The sequence below is a fragment of the Myodes glareolus genome, chromosome 23, assembly GCF_982192425.1.
Source record: "Myodes glareolus chromosome 23, mMyoGla1.1, whole genome shotgun sequence".
Taxonomy (NCBI): Eukaryota; Metazoa; Chordata; class Mammalia; order Rodentia; family Cricetidae; genus Myodes; species Myodes glareolus.
In genome coordinates this window covers 4,083,328-4,110,908 of record NC_142048.1, presented here as the reverse complement: position 1 = coordinate 4,110,908, position 27,581 = coordinate 4,083,328, and the positions used below count along the sequence as shown (strand labels likewise).

At 53.8% G+C, this 27,581-nt stretch overlaps 2 protein-coding genes across 3 annotated transcripts; one reads left to right on the top strand and one right to left on the bottom strand.

The window, feature by feature from the left end:
- Nucleotides 1-69: 69 nt before the first annotated feature.
- Nucleotides 70-8,196, bottom strand: Nxnl1 (nucleoredoxin like 1). The gene is made up of 2 exons (XM_048427281.3): nucleotides 5,182-8,196; nucleotides 70-1,653 (listed from the first exon to the last, which is right to left on the bottom strand). The coding sequence occupies exons 1-2, from the start codon at nucleotides 5,505-5,507 to the stop codon at nucleotides 1,320-1,322; spliced, it is 660 nt and encodes a 219-aa protein (XP_048283238.3). The 5' UTR covers nucleotides 5,508-8,196; the 3' UTR covers nucleotides 70-1,319.
- A 30-nt stretch (nucleotides 8,197-8,226) lies between these two features.
- Nucleotides 8,227-25,856, top strand: Slc27a1 (solute carrier family 27 member 1). Of its 2 annotated transcripts, XM_048427175.3 has the most exons (13): nucleotides 8,227-8,371; nucleotides 9,908-10,075; nucleotides 16,719-17,113; nucleotides 17,223-17,384; nucleotides 17,459-17,528; nucleotides 18,002-18,093; nucleotides 18,160-18,269; nucleotides 20,864-21,073; nucleotides 21,195-21,321; nucleotides 21,408-21,545; nucleotides 21,617-21,781; nucleotides 22,081-22,227; nucleotides 23,438-25,856. In XM_048427175.3, exons 2-13 carry the CDS (start codon nucleotides 9,909-9,911, stop codon nucleotides 23,593-23,595), a joined length of 1,941 nt encoding a protein of 646 aa, XP_048283132.1. In that variant the 5' UTR covers nucleotides 8,227-8,371; nucleotide 9,908; the 3' UTR covers nucleotides 23,596-25,856. The 2 variants fall into 2 exon arrangements, with proteins under 2 accessions (XP_048283132.1, XP_085536545.1); XM_085680419.2 differs by lacking the exon at nucleotides 8,227-8,371 and having other exon boundaries at nucleotides 9,741-10,075.
- The last annotated feature ends 1,725 nt before the right edge of the window (nucleotides 25,857-27,581 follow it).

Here is a 27,581-nt window from a genome sequence, read left to right as displayed (position 1 = left end):
AGTGAGTTCCAGGATAGCCAGGGTTATACAGAGAAACCCTGTCTTGGAAAACCAAAATAATAATCATAATAATTTACAAATTCCATTTATTAGTTGTTGTGGGGGACACGGGTGGAAGTTGAGACAACTTAAGAGTAGACTCTTTCCTTGCCCTATGTGGGTTTCCGGGATCAAGTTCAGGCAGTCAGGCTTGGTGGCCAGCAGGCATCCTTATTTGGTCTTGAGTCTCAGTTTCCCCAACTCCTCCAAGTTGGGAATGGAGGCGGGTGAGCTACTTGCAGGGTCACGACTCCTCTGGTTCGTAGCCTTCTACTCCTAGCTAGTCAAATTCTTGCCCCCAGAAAGTCTGGCTTGCCAGCTTCGGTGGACGCCCATGATGCGGGAGCTGGAATTTTAAAATATTAAATTCCTCTCATTTGCACGCACCATCCCAGTTCGACCGCCAGGAGGCAGCGTAGGTAAAACAAAATCTCTGGCAGGCGCTTCTGCAGAGGGCGATGCCTGTCCGGAGGAGTGGCGCTTGACCGAGGTTCCCTCGTTTGCGACCTGGTCTCCTGTAGCCCAGGCCCACCTAGAACCCTCTACGTAGCCGAAAACAGCCTTGAACTCCAGATCCTTCTTCCGCACACCTCTTCGGGTTATTTTTTTTTTTATGTTTTGTTGTTTTGCACAAAACTCAGAATGGTATATTTGTAAGTGTGTGGGCGTACACGTGCCACCATGAGCGTGTGGAGGTCAACAACTTGCGGGAGTCGGTTCTCCCTTCTGCTATGGGTGTTCCAGGGATTGGTCTCGGGTTGTCAGTCTTGACAGCAAGCCGTTCCTCACTGAGCCGTCTCGCCGGCCCTGCACTTGAGTCCAGAACTCTGAACGACAGGCCTGTGCCACGAAGCCCGGCTGTATTATTTTGTTTTGAATAGGGGTTTTGAGGCTGGGGTTCGAAGGGTAAAAAGCTCGCTTAGTTTGCACTAAGCTCCGGGTACCGAGTCCAGGAACTGTTCATGAGGTATCCCCACGTTCTTTCAAAGTCTAGGGAAGAGTAGCTGGCTGTCATTCCAGCTATTCCTTAGACTGAGGTGGAGAATGGTGAGTTCAAGGTCAATCTGCTCTGCTGTCTAGGGAACGTCCTGAACACGTGGGAGGAGAAGGCTAATCGGAGGCTAATTGAAGCCCCGCCCCTGCATCCCGGTCCCCACGGGGGTCACCAGACTTCTGCCCCTTACACCCTCATCCTCCTGGGGGTCACCAGAGCCCTGCCCCTGCACCCGGGTCCCCAAGGGGGTCATCAAAGCCCCGCCGCTGTACCTGGGTCTGGAGGGTCACCAGAGTTCTGCCCTTGCACCTGCATCCCCCTGGGGGTAACCAGAGTCGTGGCCGCTCCGTCCCCGGCCCCAGTCCCGGCCCATATCCCGATCCACGCGGTACTTGCGACGGCGCAGGGGCTCGGTGATGCTGCGCCGCGCGGGCTCATCCAGGTCCTCGGGCTGCAGGAAGCTGCGGTCCAGCAGCTCCGCCGCCTCCTGCCAGTTGGCGAAGCAGGCGGGTCCCAGGCGCTGGATCTCGTCGGTCGCATCGCTAGTCAGCACGTCCCCGCTTGGCTTGAGCACCACGACAGCCGGCAAACGACGCACAGAGAACCGGCGCCCGAGGTCCCTGCGAGGAACGCGTGTCAGTCCGCCCTTGCGACTCTTCAGCTCCCGGTGCGTGCACTGCCCCCGGCGGCCGTCAGGGCTCCCGGGGACCCGCTGGCTCCCCAGGGCCTAGGCACTGGCTCCTAGCACCTTCCTCTTGCTGCCTTCTTCCCTTCGGTGTCCACCTGCTGTATGTACGTGTATTGTTTTCCCGCTGCCACTATGAAGCCCTGGGGGTAGGGATTTCAAACAGCCAGGCCACCAGGAATGTTTGGGAAATGTGTACTGAATGAATGAATGCATACTTTGAAAACCTATCAAATAAAGTCATACTGGGCCAAGGTCGGGCCTCTCCGTAGGGCAGGGCTGCATTTGAACTGAGCTCTGGACTCACAGCAAGACCAGAAGCCATCGGTGCCTCACTCACAGAGTGCAAAAGGCCAGCATAGATTCTCATTATGAAACCATACAGCAGACTGAAACCTCACAGAAATCAGCCTGTTGGGATTAGAGGCAAATGTGACCACAGACAACTCAGCCGAGGTTCTGAGGTTCTTTCCTTTTTTGGGGGGGGGGGGGAGATAGGGTTTCTCTGTGTAGCCCTGAATGTCCTGGGTCCTGGATATCTGTAGACCAGGCTGGCCTCCAACTCAGATATCCATCTGCCTTTGCAACCCAGTGCTGGGATTAAGGACGTGTACCACCACTGCCCAGCTCTCAACTGAGGTTCTTAATCCATGATTCCTGGTTAGTTTTTGTTATTGTTTTTTTGTTTTGTTTTTGAGGCCCAGGCTGGCTTCAAGTTTATACAGGCAAGGGTGGCTTTTGTTGAGCAATTATGAAGCACTCCTTTAATTCCAGAATTTAGGAGGCAGAGGCAGGCTGACCTCGGAGTTTAGGCCAGCCTGATCTACAGAGCAAGTTCCAGGACAGGCTCCAAAGCTACAGAAAAACCCTGTCTGGAAACAAAACCAAAAATAAACAGACAAAAAAAAAATGACTTGGTATTTATTAAGGGGTAAAACGTACAAAGTCAGGATTCTCTGCTTGACCGATAGATGAAAATCAGATCAAAAGCAAACCTAACAGCAAAACAGGGCCCAGGGGGAAGAGAGAAGGGCTGGTCACGCTTCTGCATCCAGATAAATAGTCTATGAGGCCATGCCCCAGTAGGCAGGTAGTTACTAGTTGCAAACCTTCCCGCAGTACTCCTGATCCTCCTGCATGTTGGGATGACTGTGTGTGCTGCCATGCCTGGTTTATGTGGGGCTGGGGTTTGAACATGGCTTCAGGGCTGCCACACGCCACTCTGCCACTGAACCCTGTGTGTTCTCTGTGTGGTGCCTGCTTCCAAGTGTGTTTGAGCATCACCTGTGTGCAGTGTCTGCAGATACCAGGAGAGGTCGCCAGAGTCCCAGAACTGGAGTTACAGACGGCGTGAGCCTCTGTGTGGGTGCTGGGAACCGCATACAGGTTCTCTGTATGAGCAGGTGCTCTTGACCTCTAAGCTTTCTCTCCAGCTTGTTTTTCTGTCACCCTCAGCATCTCTCTCTATGTAGCCAGGCGGGCCTCAAACTCCTGATCCTCCACCTCAGCCTTCCCCCAAAAAATGTGGGTTTGAGAGGCTTGTGTATCATATCAGGATCTGTTGAGTAAACTTTGCCCCATATAGCAGGTTCCTCTATGACATTTATAACTTGTTATTTCTTCCCTGGGGACAGAAATGTTGCTTGTGGGGGGAGGGTGGAACCCCTTGGTTGCACAGGGCGATGAGTAGGTGTCCCAACCCTCACAATGACATGAGGAATAGGGTCCTCATGACCAGATCCTTAAACTTGTGCAAGAAAATCAGTGAAGCGGGCAAAAGGTCAGGTAGTCAACTGCTCATTGCAGACTCCACGGCTCACGTTCCCCGACTCAGTGAAGACACCAGCCCTGAGGTGGAAGGTGGCAGCTCCAGGAGTCGGGGACTGGGTGGCCAGATGCTGCTACACTGAGTCTCTCTTAGAACTGGGAGGGGACTCAGGGCCTCTGATTCTTATGACTGGTGGCACAGATGAGAAGCTGGGTGCGGTGTTGCATGCTTGTCACCAGCACTTAGGAAGCTGAGGCAGGGGAATTGCTGTGAGTTCCAAGTCAGAACACCAAAAAAAGTTAGAAGGTGGCTCAGAGGGTCAATTATCTGTTAAAGGATAAGGACTACTGGGCGGTGGTGGCGCATGCCTTTAATCCCATCACTGGGAAGGCAGAGACAGGCAGATCTCTGTGAGTTTGAGGCCAGCCTGGTCTACAGAGTGAGTTCCAGGACAGGCTCCAAAGCTACAGAGAAACCCTGTCTCAAACACCCCTCCACACACACACACAAGAAAAGGATAAGGACTTGAGTTCTGGTCCCAACAGCCCAAAAGCAGGGCAGGTGTGGTTGCCAAGGGCGCCTGGTACTGTTGACTGTAAGACCAGCCCTGTCCGTGACACATACCAACATACACCTGCACACAGACAGTGCATGTACACAACACACATGCTCGAGGACAGTTACACGCTCACACACACACACACACAAACACACACACACACACACAGAGTAAACATGAAGGTGCCTGGTGTGGCGACCGTCACCCAGCACTTGTGAGGGCTACATAAGATCCGTCACACAGTAGCTCTCCGTAAACAGGAAACTAGAAGCTCTAAAGTAGACACGGCTCTATAGTCCTCTATCCATCATCTGCTCACAAATTGTGATTCCTTGCCCAGTGACGGTGGTGGCACATGCCTTCAATCCCAGCACTTGGGAAGCAGAGGGAGGCAGATCTGAGTTCGAGGCCAGCCTGGTCTACGGACGGAGTTCCAGAACAGCCAGAGATACACAGAGAAACCTTGTCTCCAAAAACCAAGATCAAATAAGAAAAAAAAACTGCTCTGGCTCCTCTTCCTCCATGGCTCCTGTCCTCCCTGAGCAAGGTGACCCATTTCTCCTGGACTGTGTTTCATTTCCAAGGGGCTGTGGTGCCCGCTCAGAGACCTTCTTCGAGTCATGCCTCCTTGTGCCTTATAGATCCTGGAGGCAATTCCTCTCTTATTTTTATGTTTCCAGCTTTGTTAGTTTGGGGGCAGGGTCACCCTACATAGTTCAGGCTAGCCTCAAAGTCCTGAGAGTCCTGCTTCCACCTTCCAGGGTTGAGAATGCAGATGTGGCCCCACATCTGGTTTATGCAATTCTGTGAACAGAACTATGGCTTCATGGATGCCGATACAAGCATCCAGTAACTGAGCTACAGTCCTCACCTCTTGTGTTTAGAGCTGGCCTTGGACTTGTAATAGTCCTCCTGCCTCAGCTCCAAGTACTGAGATGGCAGGCTCCTGTGACTGCCTCTAGCTACCATCATGTGTTGTCATGTCCTGTTCAGTGGGCTGTGCTGAAAGAGGGATGGACCTCCCCCTCCCCAGCTTTCTGTACCAGCTTCTAGTACTGGGCCAGTAAACACTTGGCTTCCCATCCACAGAGAAGCCTTCTTCAGGAAGCCCTCCCTGGCCTTCCCTGGGGCCTCACCTCCTCAGGTCGTCATGGAATGGCAAGAAGAGCCACTTCTCAGGCATGTCCTTGAGGAACAGGTGCTGTTGCTCCTCCGTGGGGTCCTGGGACACATAGATCAGGGCCAGCTGTGCCGCCCGTAGCACGTAGAACTCGTCAGTGAGTCGCACGAAGAAATCTTTGAGGACCGGGGCAAAGGCCTGGCACTGCGGACAGGACCCGGCACTGAAGAACAGCAGCACCAGACGGTTCTCTAGCCGGCGGCTCAGCTCAGCTTCCGTCTCCACCTCATCCTGGTCGCTGTTGTTTCTGATCAAAATGCGGCCAGAGAAGAGGGATGCCATGGTAGCAGTGTGTACGGGGCAAGAACACCGGGATGGGGCTGGGGAGACACACTGGAGAGGGATAAGGCCCAGAGCCTTCTTCCTGGGTTTCCCTAGCTCCAGGAATAGGAACCTCTGAAGCCAGATTAGCTGCTAATCTTTCTGTAGGTCAACCTCTACAGGGCCAGCATTGATTTGAAGCGGTGAGACCTCGTGGACCTTTAGCAGAGCCAAGATGCTTGTAAGGTGTTAACAAAGTCTGTGAGCCCAGCACTGAGACAGGGGTGGGGGGGTGAGGAGGGGTGGAAGGATCACTAAATGTTCCAGCACACCCTGGGATATGTGACAAAAAGTGAGAGGGACTGGAGCGTGGCTTGGTTTGAGCCCCTGCCTAGAGTCCCCCAATGAGGGGCTGGGGATGTGGCTGAGGGGGTGGGTGGAGTCCTGTCTAGAATCCCCCTGTGAAGGTCAGGTGCATGGTTCAGGGCCTGGCTTTCATCACCTGCTACATAGTAAAGCAAACAAAACTATCAACTCCAGTAATGAAGGAATATGCTTGACATAACTCCAGCAATTCTTTCTAAGAAAGAATTTGGTAAAAACTGAAATAAATACTGTAGGCTTCTCCCTTTTCTGTCCCCTCTTATCACCCAGACTACATCTGGGAATTCTGAGGTTTCCAGCACCCCTCTTAATTATCAAAATCCACATAAACTTTTCCAAGGGGAGTGTGTCACTCAAGGTGGCTGCAGTCTGTACTCTGGGCTCGGACAGGCTTCTGTGAAATACAAAGAAACCTTTGTTGGTTGGGCATGGTGGCACACACCTTTAATCACAGCATTTGGGAGGCAGAGGCAGGTGGATCTCTATGAGTTCAAGGCCAGCCTGGTCTACTGAGAGACCTCCAGGACAGCTAGGACTACACAGAGAAACCCTGTCTCAAAGAAAGAAAAAAAAGTAAGCAAGCAAGCAAGCAAACAAACCAAAAAAACCCCAAAAGCAACAAAAAAGAAACCTTTGTTGTTTTTGAGAAAGGGTCTTTTGTAACCCGGGATGGTATCAAATTTACTTTGTAGCCAAGGTTGACCCTGATCCTCCTGCTGCCCCAAGGTGTGAATCCTGGTTTCTGCAAAGACAGAACAAGCACAGAGAAAGGGCAGGAGTTTGGACAAACGTTTTTTGTCTGCTGCAAGATGCAAGAATACAGGAGTCATTCCCAAGGCAAAGGCCTGGGACTGGGGATTTACTCAGGAACCCACTCTAGACAGGTTTAGTTGACTTTGTCTTGTTTAGCACTTGTTGGGTAGGGGTCACATGCCACAGTGCACTTGTGTAGAACAGAAGACCATGGGCAGCGGTTGGTCGTTTGCTTCCTCCATGTCCTGGGAATTGAACTCAGGTCGTCAGGCTTTTTGGCAAGCGCCTTAGCTGCTGAGCCCTCGCTTCAGCCCTGCACATGCTCAGTTCAGGCGATAGTTAAGAGAGAAAAGATAGACATGTTTTGTGGGGGGTGGGCCTGGCCAAAAGCCAAAGATTAAACAAAGCAAAAGACAGAAAGCTGGGCATGCTCAGTTTGCCCTGTCAGTTCCCAGCAGGTAACATCAGAAAGGACAGTCACTCTGAAGGTGTGTCCGCTGCGGCTGTCACCAACACTACCCACTTCACAGCTGCACACCACTGTCCTTCCTTCTCAGGGGTCTCTGTATCCACTGTAGTCTCAGACAAGGGTAAGCCTGAACTTGCTGTATGCTCGTCTTGTTTATGGGGTAAGGTCACTGGGCATGAAAGGCAGGGCTTTCTGCGCTAGGCAAGCATGCTACCAGTTGAACCTTTCTTCCACATCTTCAGCTCTTCCATAGGGGAACTCTAGATCCTAGTCCAGGCCATCTCAATCTCAAAGCCTCCTTCTTCACTCTCCCTAACACCAGAATTAGAGGTGAGCCACTAGCCTTTATTTTTATTTATTTTTCTTACTTGTTTGTTTGTTTGCCCCCCCCCCAAATCTGGTGTGTTACTATGTGGGAAAGTCAGAAAATAGCTGTTGGGAGTTCTCTTCCACCACGTGCTTCCCGAGGACCAAACTCGCCAGCCTGCTCTCAGCCACTCAGATTTTAGGACTGAAGACTGGGAGCAGGTGTGGGGATTCGATGACGGTCAGGAGTCAAATGCTTACACTCAATGCTCTATAGAGTAGTAGTAGAAGAAGAAGACGAGGAGGGGAGAAGAGGAAGGGGGAGGGAGGCGCGGGATGGTGAGAGGAGGAAGTGGGGCAAAGGGCACAGGAGATGTTCCAGGAATATGGAAACAGGAGGAGGCCATGAGAAAGGAGGGCAGGCGGCAGGGCTGAATCCCAGACCTAAGCTGGTGGGCCTGTTGGAGCACTCTGGGTCTTTACCTGTAAAATAGGGCGATAGGGATAAAGGGAGAGATGGAAGCTCTAGAGACTTGTCAGTGTTGACCCCTGACTCTCTGGGCCAGTGTTCGGGATCTTCAACAGCCCCCCCCCATCCCACCCACCCACCTCCCTGAGACCAATGGCAGCTGCGAGCGGGGGTGGGGCCGCGCCTGCCCAGCCTTGGCCTTCGAGTGACTCTGGAAGCCGTCCCCGGCTGGCTTTCTCCCAAGGAGAGCTGTGGGAAGGTCGGCCAAGCGGGGCAGAAAACAAGTAAACCCGCAGGGTGGGCAGGGGGCGTGGGAGGGAGGCTGGGAGGGAGGGACAGACCAGAGGCACGCAGGGCCGCTGTGCTGTGAGAAGCGCCCAGGGAACTTCTGAGTTCAGCCCTCAGCGGTCACTTCGCAGAAGTTCCCTGTCCTGGCCTCCTGTGGTAGCTTCAGTGAGAACCCGCGAGGGAGCAGCGAGACCCGGGGTCTGCAAGCCTGAGCAGGTCAGCCTGACAGCAGGACGAGGGTACCCTAGCGAGAAGCTAGGGATGGTGGCGCCTCTGGATGAGAGTTTAGGACTTTGGGGGTGCAAACAGGGTTCTAGGGAGCTCCTGCCCCTGGGGAGTAATAAGGGATCCTGGGGTGCAACAGGGCTTCATGGGGGATCCTGGGGCACATGAAGGGCATGTGTCAATAAAAGATGGGGACCGGATGTGTGCTTGACACGCCCTGGGATTCTGGGGTGTGACTTATTAAGGTTTTGCAGAGGTAGGTAGAATTGAGGTGTGGAGTCTCCTTATCTCCAAGACTGAGGCCTCTGTAGCCCCCAGGATGTGAATTTCGACTCTCTGGGAACCTGGAATGCGGAGAAGCCTCGGGGCTTGGATCTAGGACAAGCTGGATCAAGTAGGCTCCAGCACAGGCAGGTCCCGGGCGGGAGCTGGGGCCTGAGGCTCCAGGGAATGGGATCTCGGAAACCATCTGGGTGGACGCGCGCCGGAGCCACGCCCCCTAGAGCCTTGGCCCCGCCCTCAGCACCTGCGTGTTTTCCTCGCCGCAGGGACAAGCCCTCCTCCCCCGCGTCCCTGCACTTTGTTGCTGTGGAGATTGGTAGGTAGCTTGAGCAGGCCGCTCTAGTTTACGAGTCTCGTTGGCCACAGGCTCTCTGGCCCGCGCGTCCTCTCTATGGTCCAGGCCTCCGGAAGGGGGTCGGCCTGTGCGGAGCGAGGTGAGGGCCTGGGACCGTTAGGCGGCAGGGAAGAGGGGTTCGGGGCAGAGCTAGGCGCTGGGTGGTCCGCACTGACCCGACTTTCCCGTGAGCCGCGACCGACAAGGCTTGGCGGCTGCGCCGCAGGCTCAGGTAGAATCTGGGTCCCGAATGTCAGTAAGCTAGGGGCTGTGGGCGGGCCCCGCTTGTGGGCGGGGCCGTAGCCTCAGCTGGGCGGGGCCTAGGTCAGAGCGAGCTGGGGCGTGCTTGGGCGGGGTCACAGGACGCTGCAGAGGGCGGGGCCTGCCTCAGGGCTGGTGCGTTCGGAACTGTGGGCGGGACCGTAGACCTCACCTGCAGGAGGGACGTGGAGCGGTGCAGGCGTGCGAGATGGGGGCGGAGCCAAGGCCTCATCTGGAGGAGGAGCCTCATCGGGTTCCCGGGCTTTGATTTGAAGTCCTCACTTGTGGGTGGAAATAGAGGCATTTGATGGAGGTGTGGTCTAATGATGAGGGGCGGAACCTGGCGGTGTTGGTGTCCAGGCACATGGTCAAGGCGTGGGGCGGGGTAGAAATTCTGGGGCTGGGGGAGGATCGGATGGCAATGATTGACAGCGAGGTGTCCAATCCCAGACATTGAGGCGGGTTGGGTTAAAGCTACCCAGGAGCCTGACTCAGAAGCAGTGGGGACGGGGCCTGGTTCTTAGTCTAAGCGTTTGGGTTTAGGCGACAGCCTGAGGGAGCGCAGTGTCGTCAAGGACTGGGACGCTGCCTGGGCGGGGCCAGGGCTAGGCTGGGGGCGGGGTCCTCAGCCTCAGCTGTGTGCTCCGCAGGATGCGGGCTCCGGGAGCGGGGACGGCCTCGGTGGCCTCGCTGGCGCTCCTCTGGCTGCTGGGGCTTCCGTGGACCTGGAGCGCGGCGGCGGCGTTCGGTGTGTACGTGGGCGGCGGCGGCTGGCGCTTCCTGCGTATTGTCTGCAAGACGGCGAGGCGGGACCTCTTGTAAGTAGATGGGGTTGAAAATTAGGAGTCATGGATGTGTGTCCTTCGGCGAGCCGGAGTCTTACAGGATGGTGTGAGGGTCCCCGTGTGGCCCAGCGTTGCTTTTATAGCTGGGTCGGTGGCCGAGGGTGGAGTGAGAGATTGCAAGACTCTGCCGGGTTCTGCAGGAGACAGATGGAAGTTGTGGAGAGAATTGAGTATAGAGTACATTATTGGGACTTGGAGGGCTGTTAGGGTGTTAGGTGGCCACCGTGAGAGCCTGGGTAATTGGTAGATGTTGAGAGAATTGGGGGTTCCGGTGGCGCGATGGAGATTGAGACCTCTAGGGGTGACCCATGTCCAGATTCTTGGAATGAACAGGTTTGGGATGAAGGAACGTCTTGGGGAGTCTAAAGGACTACGTGATCAAAAGGGCCTCTAAGGAGTGTTGGCCTCTCGGGGGAGATCTCTGTGGAACCTTGAGCATCGTTCTGGGCCTGTGGAATGGTCACTGTATGTACCAGGGGATCTCTGAGGGGAGGTCTCTGGGGAGTTATGGTGTACAGGAACCTGGAGGCTTCTGGGATGTCTCTCAGGGTTTTGTTGAGGGGAGTAGGGTGACCTCAGTATTGCTGGGATTCGGAGTCTCAAGTGAACCTTATGGAACCATCTGAGTACCTTCACAGGCCGCCTTCAAGGGCAGACTGAGCATGTGAGGAAGCAGGTTTTCGGGGGACAGCAGGATGGTGTGGAATGATGGGCCCTCACAAGTCGACTGGCTTGAGCTGAAGCTTCTCCATACCGTGGTTCTTGCCTGCTGTCTGCCTCCTGGACTTTCTTTCTGTTTTTCTTCTCAAAGTAGTGGAGAAACTTCATTCGAAGCAAATTAGTGTGGAATCAGAGAAGACATTGTACTGTGTGACGGAGGCACATGAGTGAGGGCACTCAGGGCTTTGTTTTTGGAGATAGACTTTTAAGTAGCCCAGGCTGGCCTTGAACTCTCCATAGAGCCAGGGATGACCTTGAAGTCCTGGTCCTCTACCTTTCTGCCTTTCTCTCCCCAGTGCTGAGAATGTAGCAAGGGCTTTGTGCACACTGAGCAAGTGTTGCCACTCAGCCCAGGCCACAGTCCTTGTTTTACTTTTTGAGAGGGTTCTTATGGAATCCAGCTTCTCACATTTCTTCTTTCTCTTCCCTTTTCTTCCCCCTTCCCAACCTCTGTGTTTCTTTCTTGCCCAGGCAGCCCTGGAACTCAAGATCCTTCTGAACCAGCCTCTGGAGTAGCGGGGTGACAGGCAGGTGGTTATCTTAGGAATAAGTGGAGGGGAACTGGGGGGATGGCTCAGCCCTCAGAAGCACTTAAGAAGACCTGAGTTTGGCTCACCACCTGCTCCTCCAGTTCCAGGTGATCTACTGCCATCTTCTGGCCTCTGCAAGCTCCACTCCCATGTGTGCACATGTATACAAGCAAGTTCTCAAGCACATACATGCAAAATAAAATCAGCACTTCACTTTTTAATGCACCCAATGTCACACAGGCAGCCATGGATAGGTGCAAGCAAGGTGACTCCAAATCTGGCTGGCCATTGAACAGCTTTTGCTTTTAAAATTATCTTTTCTTCTTTCTTGGTGTTGTTTTTTTAAGATTTTATTTATCATATGTGCATTGCTGTTTTGCCTGCATGTATGTCTGTGTGAGGGTGTTGGATCCTTTAGTACTGGAGTTACATTCAGTTGTGAGCTGCCGTGTGGGCGCTGGGAGTTGAACCCGGGTCCTCTGGAAGAGCAGCCAGTGCTCTCAACCTCTGAGCCACCTCTCCAGCCCTCTTTGTCTTTGTTTTGATGTTTTTGAAACTGGGTCTTACTGGAACCCAGGTTGGCCTTTAAGCTCTGCATCTCCTGGCCTTAGACATCCCCTGCCCAGCTCTGCCCACACCTGCTGTCCAGGAACAGCTGCCAGACCCTGCTGGAGTCTCCCAAGGGGCCTGCTCTTTTCTGCTGGCTGAGTCCTGGGGCTCTGGACGAAAGAAGCTGAAGCCAAGAGAGGCCCTGGGAAGGGCCAGGCTGGACAGAGTTGTCTTTGTGCTCAGTGTAGGGGTGGCTTGGGCAGCTGCCAACCTGGGTGCTGGGGCATGCGGTAGGGACAAAACACCGGATCCCTGCCTGCCGGCGTGGGCCCGCTGGTGGGAGAGGCAAGCTGGAGGGAAGAGCCCTGACAGGCCTACCGTGCTGCTGGAACTCGGCCTGCCTCTGCCTCACAGGCCCACCAACTGTGGCCTGGTCCCATTTCAACTTTTGGAAGAATAGCTTCCTGCTGCCCTAGCCCTGTGTCCTCAGCTGACACACCCACCGTGTTCAAGGGTCCTCGGCAGTTGGTACACCAGGACCTGATCGCACTTTGGGTGGTCCACTTCTCTCATCTCTGATTTAGATCCTTAAGCGGCCGCTTTCTCGAGGTGCATGCATTGAGCACCTGCTGTGTGCAGCATCAGCATCTGTGCCAGTGTAGGCTCGTGGAGGATCTTGAGGGAGCTTTGTTCAGTTCTGAGCCATTCTGCCCTTTGCTTGCTGTGTGACCTCTTGGAGCCGGCAGTTTCTCTGTCGAATCCCAGTTGTGCTGTGACAGTCCTTTGAGTATAGCTGTTGACAGCACAGTACTTGGTATATGCTAGGTGTGTGATGAATGCTGGGGCCGAAGGTCGTCCGGGACACACATTTTAATTTCTTGGTGGTAGTATTTGGTTTTCTTAGTTACTCTGTTTATTAACCAAACTGTGTTCACTACTCTCTGTTCATTCTGGCCCTTGAAAAATGGTTCCAGGAATCACCCCAGGAACTCATTGTTGAGGAGTCTGCCTCCACTAACAGCCTAGAAGACACAGCTTTGAGCCCCAAGCTGTCAGGCTTTAACTATGGAATGACTATGGAGAGCCAGTTTTTAAAATTACTATTTAAGTGTTTTATTTTATTGGATAAGTATAGGTCTCTCTCTCTCTCTCTCTCTCTCTCTCTCTCTCTCTCTCTCTCCCTCCCTCCCTCCCTCTCTCCCTCCCTCCCTCCCTCCCTCTCTCTCTCTTTCACACACACACATGCACACACATGTGTGTGCATGCTGTGTATCCCTAATAGTATTCACAGAGGCTGGAAGAAAGTGTCAGATCTCTTGGAACTGGAGTTACAGATGTTGTGAGCCAGCATGTGGGTTCTGTGTGCCCCTGAGCTGTCCCCCAGCTCCCAATTTCATTTTGAGTCAGCATCTTGCTGTGTAGTGCAGGCGGGTCTACAATCCCTGGTACCCTCTGTCCCTGGGTGTTGGAATGGCAGGTGTGTGCCATCTACCAAGATCAACACATACCTTGTGTTCCTCTTTGTACTTGTCTTATGATGACATACTGGGCCACGCTGAGCCTAGCTCCCAGGGCAACTGCCATGTCACATGCTGGGCCACGCTGAGCCTAGCTCCCAGACCGATAACCATGTCTGGCAGCTTGTCTGCAGTAAACACCACAGCACCCTTGAAGAGAGTGTCTGGAGCTGCTTCCCGGCACATGGTCACCATGCAGGAGCAGCCCATGGTGACAGACAAAGCCCTGAGGGATCTGCAGGAATGCGGGTATACAGTGCCGAGCAGGAGCAGGAATGGCAGGCTCATTTAACCTCATCTGGGTGGGTGAAGTGGATGCGTAGTAGCTCAAGAGGATTGCCCTCAAGCCTGATGACCTGAGTCAGTCCCCAGCACCCTCAAGGTAGAGGGGGGAAAACAGGCCCCCAAGTCCTCCTCTGATCTTCATACACACAGTGAGTGAGTGCGTTAGTGAAACTTTTTTAAAAAATGAAGACTTCAAATTCTCTTGGCTTTGCAAGCATCCAGAAACGATGATCCTGGACTCACAGAGGTGTATCTGTGTGCGTCCTGTCACATGACCGCTGAATGACCAGGGCAGCGTGTGTCATGACAAGTTAGATCAGTAGGAACATTGGCTGTTTTACATTTATTTTGTGTGTGGGACCATGTGAGTGCACATGTGTATGCGTGGAAGTCAGAAGATATGCACATGCCTTTAATCCCAGCACTCGGTATGCAGAGGCAGGCAGATCTCTGCAGGTTCGAGGCCAGCCTGGTCTTCACAGCAAGTTCTAGGCCAGCCAGGGCTACACATTGGAATACTGTCTGATTTTTTTTTCTTAAAGTTTTTTAAACATTATATTAACATTTTAAAGGCAAGAGTTTTGAGGAAACTTGTAACGTGAGGGCTTGCTTGTTGGGGTTTCTGTCCTCCCACCAGGTCCCACAGCCATTTGGTCCCAAAGAAAATCACACAGAGATTCTATATTAATGATAAACTGATTGGCCCATTAGCTCAGGCTTCTTATTAAGTCTTGTAACTTATATTAACCCATTATTCTTATCTATGTTAGCTACTACATGGCTCAGTACCTTTTTCAGTGGGGCAGGTCACATCCTGCTTCTTCGGTGATCTGGGCAGGACTGGGGAGTGAGCTTCCTTCTTCCCAGAATTCTCCTGTTCTCATTGTCACACCTCTACTTCCTGTTGGGTTGTCCCACCTATATTTCCTGCCTGTCTACAGCCAATCATCATTTATTTAAAACGTAATTGACAGAATACAGAATTGTCCCCCACCAGAGACCCCTGTCCTATAGCCCAGAGTAGCCTCATAATCACTGGGTAGCCCAGACTGGCCTTGAGCTCATGGTCTCCTGCCTTAATGATATTGGCTCCCTCAGAGGTGACCTTTATCAGCCCTCCTCCTAGTGGACCTCTAAGGTCCCACTTCAAAATCCTCAGCATAGCCCCCAAGCCTGTCTTGAGCACTGATGACCCTGGGGCACAGGTGGCTTGGGAACAATAGCCATACTCAGGCACTGGTACTCCTGTCCCTGTGGGATTCCTTGTGGCAGATGCTGAACCAGGAGGGCTGGGCCTTGGGCCTCTGGTCATCTCCTCAGATCCTCTCCTAGCTTCTTTTTCCCTCCCACCCTTCACCTCCTCTTTGTTTAATTTCAGCTTTTACTTAATCTGTTTAGACTAACTATTTTTTATGTGCACAGATGTTTTTGCCTGCATGCATGTGTACCTTATGCCTGCCTAGTGCCTGCAGAAGGCAAAAGAGAGGGCTTTGGGATGGGGACTGGAACTGCGGATGGTTGTGAGCCTCCATGTGCTGAAATCAAAAGGAGGTTCTCTGCAAGAGCAGCCAGTGCTCTAATCACTGAGTAAACTCTGCTTTCCAGCTCTGTTTTTTGTTTGTTTGTTTGTTTAAACTTTTGAGACAGAATCACGCTCTAGAGCAGTGGTTGGCCTTACTCTTCTACCCCCTGCCTCAGACCCCCGGATGCTAGGACGCCACTCTGCCTGACTCGTTGCCTCCTGTGTCTCCAGGAAGACAGACAAGGGCAGTCTGCAGTCCATGGCTGTGGAAGGTCCTGGGTGCCAGGGAAGAGACACCAAGGCAGGGGTCCTGGAGTGTTTGAGCCTAGCACAGCTGAAGTGAGACCTGAGGGGAGCATGACTGCCGCAGCCTGCAGAAAGGCACTGGGGAGGAAGGTGCTGGGCGTGGTCAGGGAGTCCTGTTTATTTTTCTGCAGTGAGCAAGTGGGGAATGGGAATGGGGATGGCAGAGGGCCTTTTTCTTTGTCTCTTCTGAGCCTCACCCAGGCACAGAAGAGGCATTGGACATCTAGGGAGGAATGAAAGCCTGAGGCTGACCTAGCACGTCCTGGTCTCAATCTCTAGTCACATAAACTGGGCACAGTGGCACAGACCTTAGAGCCTTTGCACCAGCTGTGTGGAGGCCACTGTCTTGCTCCTCTGACCCACTGTGAAGGACCCTCATTTTTATTCCTGTCACTGCCCCCATCACGTTCAGTTCTGCCCAGTGCTTTCACTGTGTGGGGATCACCTGGACAGTAGCCCGAGGGGGCGATGGACAGATGAGGGAGGCCATGAAGGATGAGAGGGGATGAGAGGATGAGAAGGATGAAGGAAGGAAGCCTGAGACAGGGTTGCCATGAGTTCAAGGCTAACCTGGGCTAGGGAGGAGCTGTCAAGGCACTGGCAGGTTTGGTGTCTTGTCTTGGCTAGCCTGTGGTCACTGTCTCTGGGTTCTGTGTCCTGCGGTGATGGGGATAGGGAACTCAAGAGACATCCCCAGAGAAAGGAACAAGGGTAGGATGTGAGACCTACCTGATGGCCAGGCCTGTCAGCCCAGTTCCTCTAGATGCTGAGGCTGGAGTGTGAGCTCCAGGCTGGACAGCAGTTAGCCAGACCCTAACTCAAAAGAAGAAAGAGGGCTGGGGCGTGGCTGAGGGGGAGTCCTGCCTAGAATTCCTGTGAGGGCCTGGAGCGTGGTAGTAGGATTGCTTACTCAGTATGCATGTTGACCTGGGTTCAACTGCAACATTACAGAGAACCAAGAAGAATCTGACCCCTGATGCGTAGGTCATCAAGGAAGACTCCATGGTGACTAACACTCATATGGTAGACAAGCTGGCTTTGGGGATTCATAGCTCCCTGGAAGGCTGGTAATGCTCCCTACTCTGAGTTATCAGCCATTAAAGGACTAAGCATACTGGACCCCAACTGCTGTGGGACCCCTGAGCTCGAGCCCGCTCTGGGCAGTGACTTTGTCCCCTTCTCTGCAGTGGCCTCTCGGTTCTGATACGTGTGCGTCTGGAGCTGTGGCGGCACCGGCGTGCGGGAGACACGATCCCACGCATCTTCCAGGCCGTGGCCCGGCGGCAGCCAGAGCGCCTGGCGCTGGTGGATGCCAGCAGTGGTGTGTGCTGGACCTTTGCACAGCTGGACACCTACTCCAATGCCGTGGCTAACCTGTTTCACCAGCTGGGCTTCACACAAGGCGATGTGGTGGCCGTGTTCCTGGAGGGCCGGCCTGAGTTCGTGGGGTTATGGCTGGGCCTGGCCAAGGCTGGTGTGGTGGCCGCACTGCTCAATGTCAACCTGAGGAGGGAACCTCTGGCTTTCTGCCTGGGCACATCAGCTGCCAAGGCCCTCATTTATGGCGGGGAGATGGCAGCAGGTGAGGCCTGGTGGATACCAGGAGGGTGAGGACCTAGGGATCTTAGGCTTAGGGAGACGCTGGCCAGGAATTGTTTCATAACTGTGACCCTGAGCCTCTGTTGCCACAGCGGTGGCAGAGGTGAGCGAGCAGCTGGGGAAGAGCCTCCTCAAATTCTGCTCCGGAGACCCGGGGCCTGAGAGCCTCCTGCCCGACACACAGCTCCTGGACCCCATGCTCGCTGAGGCGCCCACCACACCCCTGGCACAAGCCCCCGGCAAGGGAATGGATGGTAAGTGGAGGGGCCCCTGCCATCTGTCCCTCTGTCCTCAGCTCCCCACTGACCAACACCTGCTTCTCCTGCAGATCGACTGTTTTACATCTATACTTCGGGAACCACGGGGCTTCCTAAGGCGGCCATTGTGGTGCACAGTAGGTGAGCAGGGTTCTAGCACCCACTGCTCCCCAGCTTCTCTCTTCCTCTCTCCCTCTGACTGAGCTCCACGCATCTTCTGCTCAGCCTCCAGTGGCTCTTAACTCCCGTCCCTCCCCCACACCCTGGCCCTGCACCCTTGAAGGTTTTTGGTTTTGGAGACAGGATATTTATTTATTTATTTACTGGTTTTTCAAGACCTGGTTTCTCTGTAGCTTTGGAGCCTGTCCTGGAACTAGCTCTTGTACACCAGGCTGGTCTCAAACTCACAGAGATCCTCCTGCCTCTGCCTCTCCAGTGCTGCACCCTTGAGGGTTTATATCCTAAATCCCGTACCATTCCGCTTTGGCACTCACTGAGACGTGTCAGGTCTCTGTCCCCTCTGGCCCCCACCTCTTCCTCTAGCCCATCAAGGGAGGTCCTTTAAGGCTTGGGACCTTCCCAAGGGGCTTTGTGTCACCTTGCCTCTCACACAGGTACTACCGCATCGCAGCCTTCGGCCACCACTCCTACAGCATGCGTCCGGCTGACGTGCTCTACGACTGCCTGCCTCTCTACCACTCTGCAGGTACGCATGTGCCCCCAGGGCGCGGGTGGGACCCCGCAGGGACCCTCACAGCCACCCTCCCTCTAGGGAACATCATGGGTGTGGGGCAGTGCGTCATCTACGGGCTGACCGTGGTGCTGCGGAAGAAGTTCTCTGCCAGCCGCTTCTGGGATGACTGTGTCAAGTACAACTGCACGGTAGGCCCCGCCTCCTCCCCAGGCCTCGCCCATCATCTCAGTGGCACTGGAGGCCTCTGGGCTCCAGGGCAAGCCTCCTTCACTGGTCAGAATGCAGAGCCCACCTGCACGACTAGACCTGCGTTCAGCGCATGCCCTTCCTGCTCTGGCTCCACCTTATGGTACTGGTCTGTTCTTTCAGACCCCACCTTAAACTATAGATGCTGCCCCTGGCTCTAGCCACTGCTTGCTTAGCCAATTCCACTCAGTCGTCCAGGCCCTGCCTCTCACTTAGGCCCCATCCACTCAACCAAACCAAGGTGCATCCTTCTGGGCAGATATTGCCACTTCTCTGGCCCAGATATACCTGGCCGACCCCTTGTCCCTTCTGACCAAGTCCCATCCTTTGTGCTTAGTCCCCACCCCTTGCAAGACCACACTAACTCTAGGCAGGCTGTTTCTCACCTGCGCAGGCCCACTTCCTCCCATTCAGGCTGCGCTCTGTAAACTAGGCAGTCTCATCTAGTTAAGCCTCAGCTGCTTGGCCCACTTGCCCACCTTGATGGTGGAGTCTGTCTAGGAGAGAAAAGGGAGCCAGTCTGTGTCCCTGGAACACTTTTAAAGGCTTTCTGGGTGAATTCTTCGGAGTCTTCGACCAGCATCACCAAAGCCATCGCACCTATTCTACAGCCAGGGAAACTGAGACTGCAGTACAGCTGGGGTGGAGCCAGCCTATCTGAGTTCCTCCAGGTGCTGCCTGCACAATGCTGGGCTCCCCCATGATGGGCAGGAGGGTCTGGTGGTAGGTCAGCAAGAGCCAGCCCCCAGGACCCTGCTGCCGCTGGTGGCTCCCAGAGAGAAGCAAGCCACACGCCGTACTCCCCCTGCCTCCCTCTCGGTCCATCAGCAGTTCTTACCTCTCGTCTCCCAGCTCCTGGTGGACTTCGTGCTGCGAGTTTCCACACCACAGGGTCGGCTAGCTCTGGGAAGCCATGCCAGCTCCTTCCTGTTTTTCATCCTCTCTCTACTCTGGAACCCAGGGTGTGGACCTGGGATGGCTGCTTCTCTGCTCTTCATTTTGTTCATGTGGGGTCCAGGGTGATATCAGTGTCTACACCATTCCACCTCTGACCATACTGCAGCCAGCATGGTGAGCCTGTATTGTCAGGCTGCCTGTGGTCACAGGTGCCCATGACATCCCCGGGTCCCTTCGTCTGGACTCTTCACTGGTTTTCAGCAACTGCTTCCTGTCTGCAGATCCTTCAAAGCCGTCCTGTCACCTTGTGTGACAATGAAGAACCCTGTGGGGCAGAGGGGTAGTGGACAGGGCAAGGGGCAGCAGGGTGAAGGGCAATGGGGTGAGGGGCAGCGGGGGGGGGGCAAGTAGCGAGGGCAGGAGGGCAGTGCACTGAAGCTGAGTCCAACAAAAGAGCAGAGACAGAGGCCACTGGCCACGCTGCCTCAGGCTATGGACAACACCTGACGGGTAGGATTTTGCTTAGCTTCAGAGCCAGGCTCTTACTTGACAGTCAGGATGGCCTGGACCCATGGTCCTTCTGCCTGAGTTTCCTGAGCGAGTGCTGGAATGGCAGGCGTCTGGCTGGCTGGCTGGCTGCATTGGCCCAGTGTAGCCCTGGCTTTAGGCGAGATTTTACTGAGTTGAAAGAGACCAAAACCCAGAGCTAGAGTCTAAGATTTCTCCAGGGCAGGTTTGAGTTTACAGAAATGGAAAAGCAGAGTGTGAGCTTCAGGCAGGGTGACCTAGGAGGGCGCTCTCTCTCTCTCTCTCTCTCTCTCTCTCTCTCTCTCTCTCTCTCTCTCTGCCCCATCCTCTTTGGAAAAGACTGACTCGTGTCCTTGCCAGCCTAGAACTTGAAATGAGCCCAGGCTATGCACCCCTTTGGTCCTAGGATGGTGTATGCAGCCATCCCTCCCTTTTCCCCTTTCCATCTGGAGAAAAGGAGGGGACACTGTCCCTTCACTTCAGGGGAGAGAGTCCCCTTTCCAACATCCCATTAAAAGCTTCAGTGAGCTGGACATGAAGGCTAAAACCCGTGACCCCAGGTTAGAGGCTACATCCCTATCATCCTAGCATTTGGAAGACTGAGGCGGAAGGATTAGAAGCTCCTGGATAGCCTAGGCTGCCTAAGACCCTGTCTCAAAAAACACAGATTGGCATGGTGACAGCTGCCATACCGCCCTGGTGTTTGTTTTCAGGTCAGCCTGGGCTACATAGTAAGACCTTATATAAAGGAGAGGAAAAACAATACAATAAGGGAGGGAGGAGATAAAAAAGAATTTGAGGGTACCCAGTTTACTGGAGGTGACACCCTTAATCTATAAGGCAATGGCTTTGTATGTATCCCCTGGTCAAGCTTAGGATGCCGAGGGGACAACTGCAGGGGCACAGTGCAATGGGTCACAAAGCTGCCTGGGAAAAGGAGAGGCTCTAACAATAAGGTATGTCGTCAAGGTCCTCCATCAGTCCGTCCGTCCCCCACCCCACCGCACCCCCATTCCCAAGGGACCTCTTCTGCAGGCCTCTCAGGCCAGACCCGGCCAATCTTCGAGCCCTGCTTCTGATTGGGCGTGAACTGACCCCCCTCCTCCCGCAGGTAGTGCAGTACATCGGTGAAATATGCCGCTACCTGTTGAGGCAACCGATTCGCGACGTCGAGCGGCGCCACCGTGTGCGCCTGGCTGTGGGTAACGGGCTGCGGCCGGCCATCTGGGAGGAGTTCACGCAGCGCTTTGGCGTGAGGCAGATTGGCGAGTTCTACGGCGCCACCGAGTGCAACTGCAGCATCGCCAACATGGACGGCAAGGTTCGCTGCTGTGGGATGCGGGCCAGCACCCGCGAGTCTCCCTCGGCGAGTACCTTGGGTACTCTGCGCGTGTGTGGGCTGCAGTACCGCCGTGGGCCGCTCACCGTCGTATCCACCCCAGGTCGGCTCCTGTGGCTTTAACAGCCGCATTCTCACGCACGTGTACCCCATCCGCCTGGTCAAGGTGAATGAGGACACGATGGAGCCTCTGCGGGATGCCCAGGGCCTATGCATCCCGTGCCAGCCTGGTGAGCCTGACCCCTGCCCAGTGCCTTGGGGAGCTGGGATTCGCACGGCTCCCACCCTGACTCAGCCTGAGTGTTACCCCTTCCAGGGGAGCCCGGCCTTCTCGTGGGTCAGATCAACCAGCAGGATCCTCTGCGACGCTTCGATGGCTACGTTAGCGACAGCGCAACCAGCAAGAAGATCGCCCACAGCGTATTCCGCAAGGGCGACAGCGCCTACCTCTCAGGTGCGGAGCCTTGTGACCCGGCTGGTTGGCTGGATGCGAAACCAGGTCCCACCTGCCCATCTCCCCTGCAGGTGACGTGCTGGTGATGGACGAGCTGGGCTACATGTATTTCCGTGACCGCAGCGGGGACACCTTCCGCTGGCGCGGGGAGAACGTGTCCACCACAGAGGTGGAAGCTGTGCTGAGTCGCCTGCTAGGCCAGACGGACGTGGCCGTGTACGGGGTCGCTGTGCCAGGCAAGCTGGGGACATGGGGTGGTTGTGGGGTCCATCCAGAAGGAACCCACAGGTACAGTATCCTTGGGCCATACACAATCTGGAGAAGTAGTTGCTGACTAGGTAGGGCACTGGATTGGGAGTCCATTCATATTGCTAACATTGAGCCTCAGTTTGGGGGACCCTTAAGATCAGAAGGATGGAAACAGCCCCTTATAAAATGGATATTGTAAGGGCCAGTGTTACCCCAGTTGGGAGGTCACAGAGTAGACTAGAACTCTCCAGGTGGATGGTGTTCTCAGCGGAGCGTCCCTCTGCAGGAGTGGAGGGCAAAGCCGGCATGGCCGCCATTGCGGATCCGCACAGCCAGCTGGACCCTAACTCCATGTACCAGGAATTGCAGAAGGTTCTGGCATCCTATGCCCGACCCATCTTCCTGCGCCTTCTGCCCCAGATGGATACCACAGGTACAGCCCTGCCTAGGGAACCGTTTACTTTGTTCTAATTTAGACTCCTAGCCCCCGTGTGAATGAAGGACCACAGCACCTGTCCTAGGGCGTTTCTTGTTTCCCTGTCATTGCCACCCCACCAGGGGTCCTCAGTTGTTGGGATCCATGTTTCATCTTCTGCATTGTTGTGACAGCTAGGAGGCTGGAGGGCTGTGGGGCTTCACATCGTGGGGTTCTTTCTCTAGGAATTCTCTTTCCCTCTTCTGCGCCAGCTGGACAGCCCTTGCTTTTTCCCTTTATGCTTTTCCTGTGGCGCTGAGGATCAAACCCAGGGCCCCAGGCTAGTGCTCTGCCACTGACCACATGCCCATTTCTTATATAAACGTGCTCTTCTCTGGACTCGGCCTCTCAGGCCCTGGGATGACAGATGTGTGCTATTCCACAAGCCTTGTTTGCTGCTGGGATGGGACTCACTAGCAGCTGAGCTGTCAGCTGCCCCGAGAACTAAGTCCCAGCCCCGAGGTGCACCTTTCCTTTCCTTTCCTTTCCTTTCCTTTCCTTTCCTTTCCTTTCCTTTCCTTTCCTTTCCTTTCCTTTCCTTTTCTTTTCTATTCTTTTCGAGACAGGGTTTTTCTGTAGCTTTAGAAGTCTGTCCTGAAACTCGCTCTGTAGACCAGGCTGGCCTCAAACTCATAGAGATCATCCTGCCTCTGTCACCTCAGTGCTGGGATTAAAGGCGTGTGCCACCACCATGCGGCTTGCTTGCTTGCTTGCTTGCTTGCTTTCTTTCTCTCTTTCTCCACATCAGACAGGTAATGGGGGTGGACCTTTTCTTAGTAGACAAGATACTCCGTTTTCCGATGGGTGGTTGTTCCTCCACATGACCCCAGTACTCAAGAGGCTGGGGTAGGAGGATCACCTTGAGTTTGAGGCCAGCATTGACTTGCATCCAAAAAAATAAGATCAACAATAAAAAAAACCCAAAAACTCAAGATGGCATATTTGGATTTGGGGGTACAGCTTCAGATATAGTGGTTCAGCTCTGACTCAACAGCATAAAGTATCCCGAAGTCTAGAGCAGGCCTCATAACAAGCACAGCTGAAGGCCTGCATCTGTTGCCTGAGCTGGTATTTTCTTCCATGGAGAGTGTCCGTTGCTGCAGGGAGTCCATAGCAGGGAGCTGCTTCCGGTACCCAGCTCTGCTCTCTCCTCTCCTCCCTCCCCCAGGCACCTTCAAGATCCAGAAGACCCGGCTGCAGCGGGAAGGCTTCGACCCACGCCAGACATCAGACCGGCTCTTCTTCCTGGACATGAAGCAGGGCTGTTACCTGCCCCTGGACGAGGGAGTGCATGCCCGTATCTGTGCTGGAGACTTCTCACTCTGATGCGCCAGGACTCCTGAGCCCTGGGCACCACCTGACCAGCAGCACTGGTGGGCATGAGAAACTGGAACCTGAGCAGCCAGGTGTTTCTTTCCCACACCCCACTGTACATCCATTCGGCCTCCTCCCCACCCACCAGGAACCCAACCAACACATCCTGGCTGCTGTGTCCTGCACTGGGACCAGTGTCCAGGGGTCCAGATTGTAGCACCTACCTCCCTCGCCATTGTGCCTTAGGAACCTATCCTCAGCTCCCTGTGGAGCAGGGCCCATCCAGCTGACCCTCCCTGCTGAGGGTCTGTAGCTCAGTCCACGGTAGCTGGGCAACATATACGCTCCCCCACTGATCCCCCTCCCCCAGTCAACTGGAAATTTTATTTTTTTGTTTTGAGACAGTAGACACTGTTGAGTCCAAGCAGGCCTCAAAACCGCCATCCTACTGCCTCTGCTAATGAGTGCACCACCCTGCAGTCCAGTCCGAGATGGATAACATGTATGCACTATTGTCCCTAGGCCCCCACTTTCCCTCATGTCCTGGAAGCTTCCGGAACTGACTCTGACTACTTGGATGTGACTAGTGATGGCCCTGCCCACATGTGTCTTTTCAGGGGTCCCCAGGTGTGTATCCTCTTGGGGCCCTGACCCTAGCAAAGCTTGGATGTCTTATTTCACATCAGGAGAGACCCAAGAAGACTGCTATGGTGTTCTCTTGGGCAGACCTGGTGGCAGTCCTGGAAGTGCTTCCCTGGTGAGGATAGCCCAGACCCTGTTGCTTCGGGCTCCCATGTTCCCCATTGGGTCATCGGTGACTCAGCTCAGTCACCAAGCCAGGCTTCTGCTACATGATGGGTGTGAACAGCACAGCACCCACAAGCTGCCCGCAATCCTCCACACACAAATGTCATTTAAGAAATAAACATGCTGAGCCTTGTCACCTGCCAGAGCACAGCATCTCTGGTCTATCTCGAGACCTAGGTGCTTTCTGCAGGTCACACCTGAGCAAGCTGAAGCAGGGCACCCACGGGATCTGTCCTAGTTAGGGCTGCTGTGATGAACACCATGACCAAAGCAACTTGGGGAAGAAAGGGTTCATTTGACTTAAACACCCTGAATCACAGTCCATTGAGGGAAGCCAAGGCAGAAACTCAAACGGGACAGGAACTGATGCAGAGGCTGTGGAGGGGAACTGCTTACTGGCTTGCTCCCCCTGGTTTATACTCAGTCTGTTTTCTTATAGAACCCAGTACCACCTGCCCAGAGATGGCACCTCCCACAGTGAGCTGGGCCCTCCCCCATCAGTTAATCATCAGACAATCTCTGGGGCATTTTCTCAATGAGGTCCCCTCCCCCAATGATTGTGGCTTGTGCCAAGTTGACACAAAAACTAGCCAGCACAATCTTAAGAAAATTAGAAAAAGTTGCGCATGTTGGTGCATGTCATTAATCCCAGTGCTCAAGAGGCAGAGGCAGGTGGATCTCTGAGTTTGAAGCCAGCCTGGTCTACAGAGTGAGTTCCAGGACAGCCAGGGCTACACAGAGAGACCCTGTCTCCAAAAAAACAAGAATGAGCATCACAAGTCTGATGGCTTGGTCCTGAGGCAGGACTGCAAGAGCAAAGGCTTATGTAGCGGGCATTGGAAGTACAGATACCTTTGCCACATTTTAGTTTCCAGATGCCCCATCTTTGAACATGAATGGGAGTAATTTCTCCATGTGCGCATGTGTGTTACAAAGCTCATGTGGAGCTCAGACGACAGTATCAGTTTTCTCCTTCCCCTGTGTGGTTCCTGGGGATGGAACTTAGGTTCAGGCTTGGTGGTAAGCATGTTTACTGGCTAAGGCATCTCAAAGGCCCCATCTCTACCTTTTTAATATCATTAGCAAGGCTTCGTGGGTTAAAATGCATGAATTGGGGGAAGCCATTCTGACAGAAACAGGACCCTGGCCTCCAGGTCAGCATTTACAGACCAAGGGAGCTCCCAGAAGGTGTACCAAGCAGGCATTCAGTCTGTTTCCCTCTAGCTCCCAAGGATGCCCCATCCCTGGATCTTGATGCCCCAGGGCAGGATGATGCATCTGCCTGTGAGTACCAGGAAGTACCAAAGTGGTGGAGGACAGGGCCTGCTGACAAGGAGCCCAGCCCTGGGATGTGCACTGTTCCCCTCTATACCTGACACAGCAGCAGTGAAGCTGACACCAGGCAAAGCTAGCAAGGAAAAGGCCCAAGGGTGTGTCTGTTGTCTCAATAAATGACATTGTTTGGACCTGTGTTCTAGAAGCATCCACTTCCAGCCAGCCAGGCTGCACAGTGAAGGGATAGCCAGCTGAGCAAGAACACGTGTCCTCACAGCCCTTGGGAGACAGACATTAGGGTGGAAAGTCTGGCAACCCTGACTCCACAATAACATCCTACTTTAAAGCAGCCAGAAGAAAACATGGACGCCAATAATTTTTTTAAAGCCTCAATTTTAAATTAGAAAAATAGCTAATTGCCCTTCCCCCTTGAGAGGCACCCATTATTAACTCTCGTGGAGGGGGCAGGCCTGTGAGCCAATCCATGTGATTCACGCTGAGGGTTTCTTGGCACACTATCTCTTCCTCCTCCTCGCCATTGCTTTTGCATCTCCCAGAATGGAACCCTGGTACATCTTTATCACAAAGCAGTAGCCTGGCTAGACCGTGCCCCCAGGCTCTCACTGGGGGATTCTTAAGCCCCTTCGTCTTGCTTCTGAGCCATGTCTAGGTACTATCCAGGCTATTGTGGAACTAGACAATTCTCCTGCCTCAGCTTCTCAGTGAGTTGGCACCACAGCCATCACAGTGATGCTGGAAGACAGGATTCCTTTTAGCACTTCTGATGCTTTTATATGGGCATTCCATGATGTCACCAAGACCATGCAGTCGGGAGATCTTTTCTCTAGAATCTATGAGACCAAAACCAGCTTAGATTTAGGATTTTGAAAATTTCAAAATTTTGGTACAAACATCAATGATTTGTGGTGCAAACCCCTGTGAACACAAACTGATGTGATGACATGTGGTTTGGAAGTAAGTGTAGACGCTTGAATTTGTCTCGTTCACTTCTGTGAATAACTGAGCTCAGGTTGTCGGGCTTTAGGGTGTCTTTACTTACTGAGTCATTTTGAACGATCTAAAAACCCCTCAACCTCCATCAGGGCAGGTTCTCATTATGTATTCCTGGCTGGCCTGCAACTCACTATGAAGACCAGGCTGGCCTCGAATTCAGAGACCTGATAACCTCTGTTTCCTCAGTGCTGGGATTAGAGTTGTGCGTAACCGCATCTGGCCTAAATATTTTTAAAATGTACTTACACACCAGGAGTGGAATTCATGCTTTTAGTCCCAGTACTCAGGAGGCAGAGGCAGGTGGATCTCTGCCAGTTCGTGGCCAGCCTGGTCTATATACCAAGTTCTAGGACAGCCAGGTCCACGCAGCGAAATCTTGTCTTGGGAAACCAAACCAAAACGAAAAACATTTACTTGCAATGTTTTGTGGAGTGTAACCTGCCACTTGTATCTTCACACTGGCATTCAGAAAGCTGTAGGTTTGGGTATGGGATACACCCAAGTGGTCCAGCCTGGGCTCAAGATGCATGAGCCCCTGGATTGAGGGTTTCCCGAGTTCAGCAGAGTCAGGCTCATACAGCACCAGGCACTCCTCTGGTTGCTAGGCTCAGTGCTTAAGATCAGTGATCAGCTTCTGGAGGACAGTTAGCTTCCCACCACTGAGGTTCACAGATCAAACTCAGTCTGGGGTATCCCATGCCCTTTCCTGGCCTCTGCAAGCATGTGCTACAGTGGCGAAACACCCATGTACACATAAAAAGCAAAAATAGAGGAAATGCGGGGGGATAGAGAAGGGTTATGTGGGTCTTCCTGGTGGATGCAGCTGTGGTCACCTCCAAGGTTCACACCCTGGCTGATCTACTTGGGCAATGATCTTAACAGTCCCAAAGGTTTCCGTATTT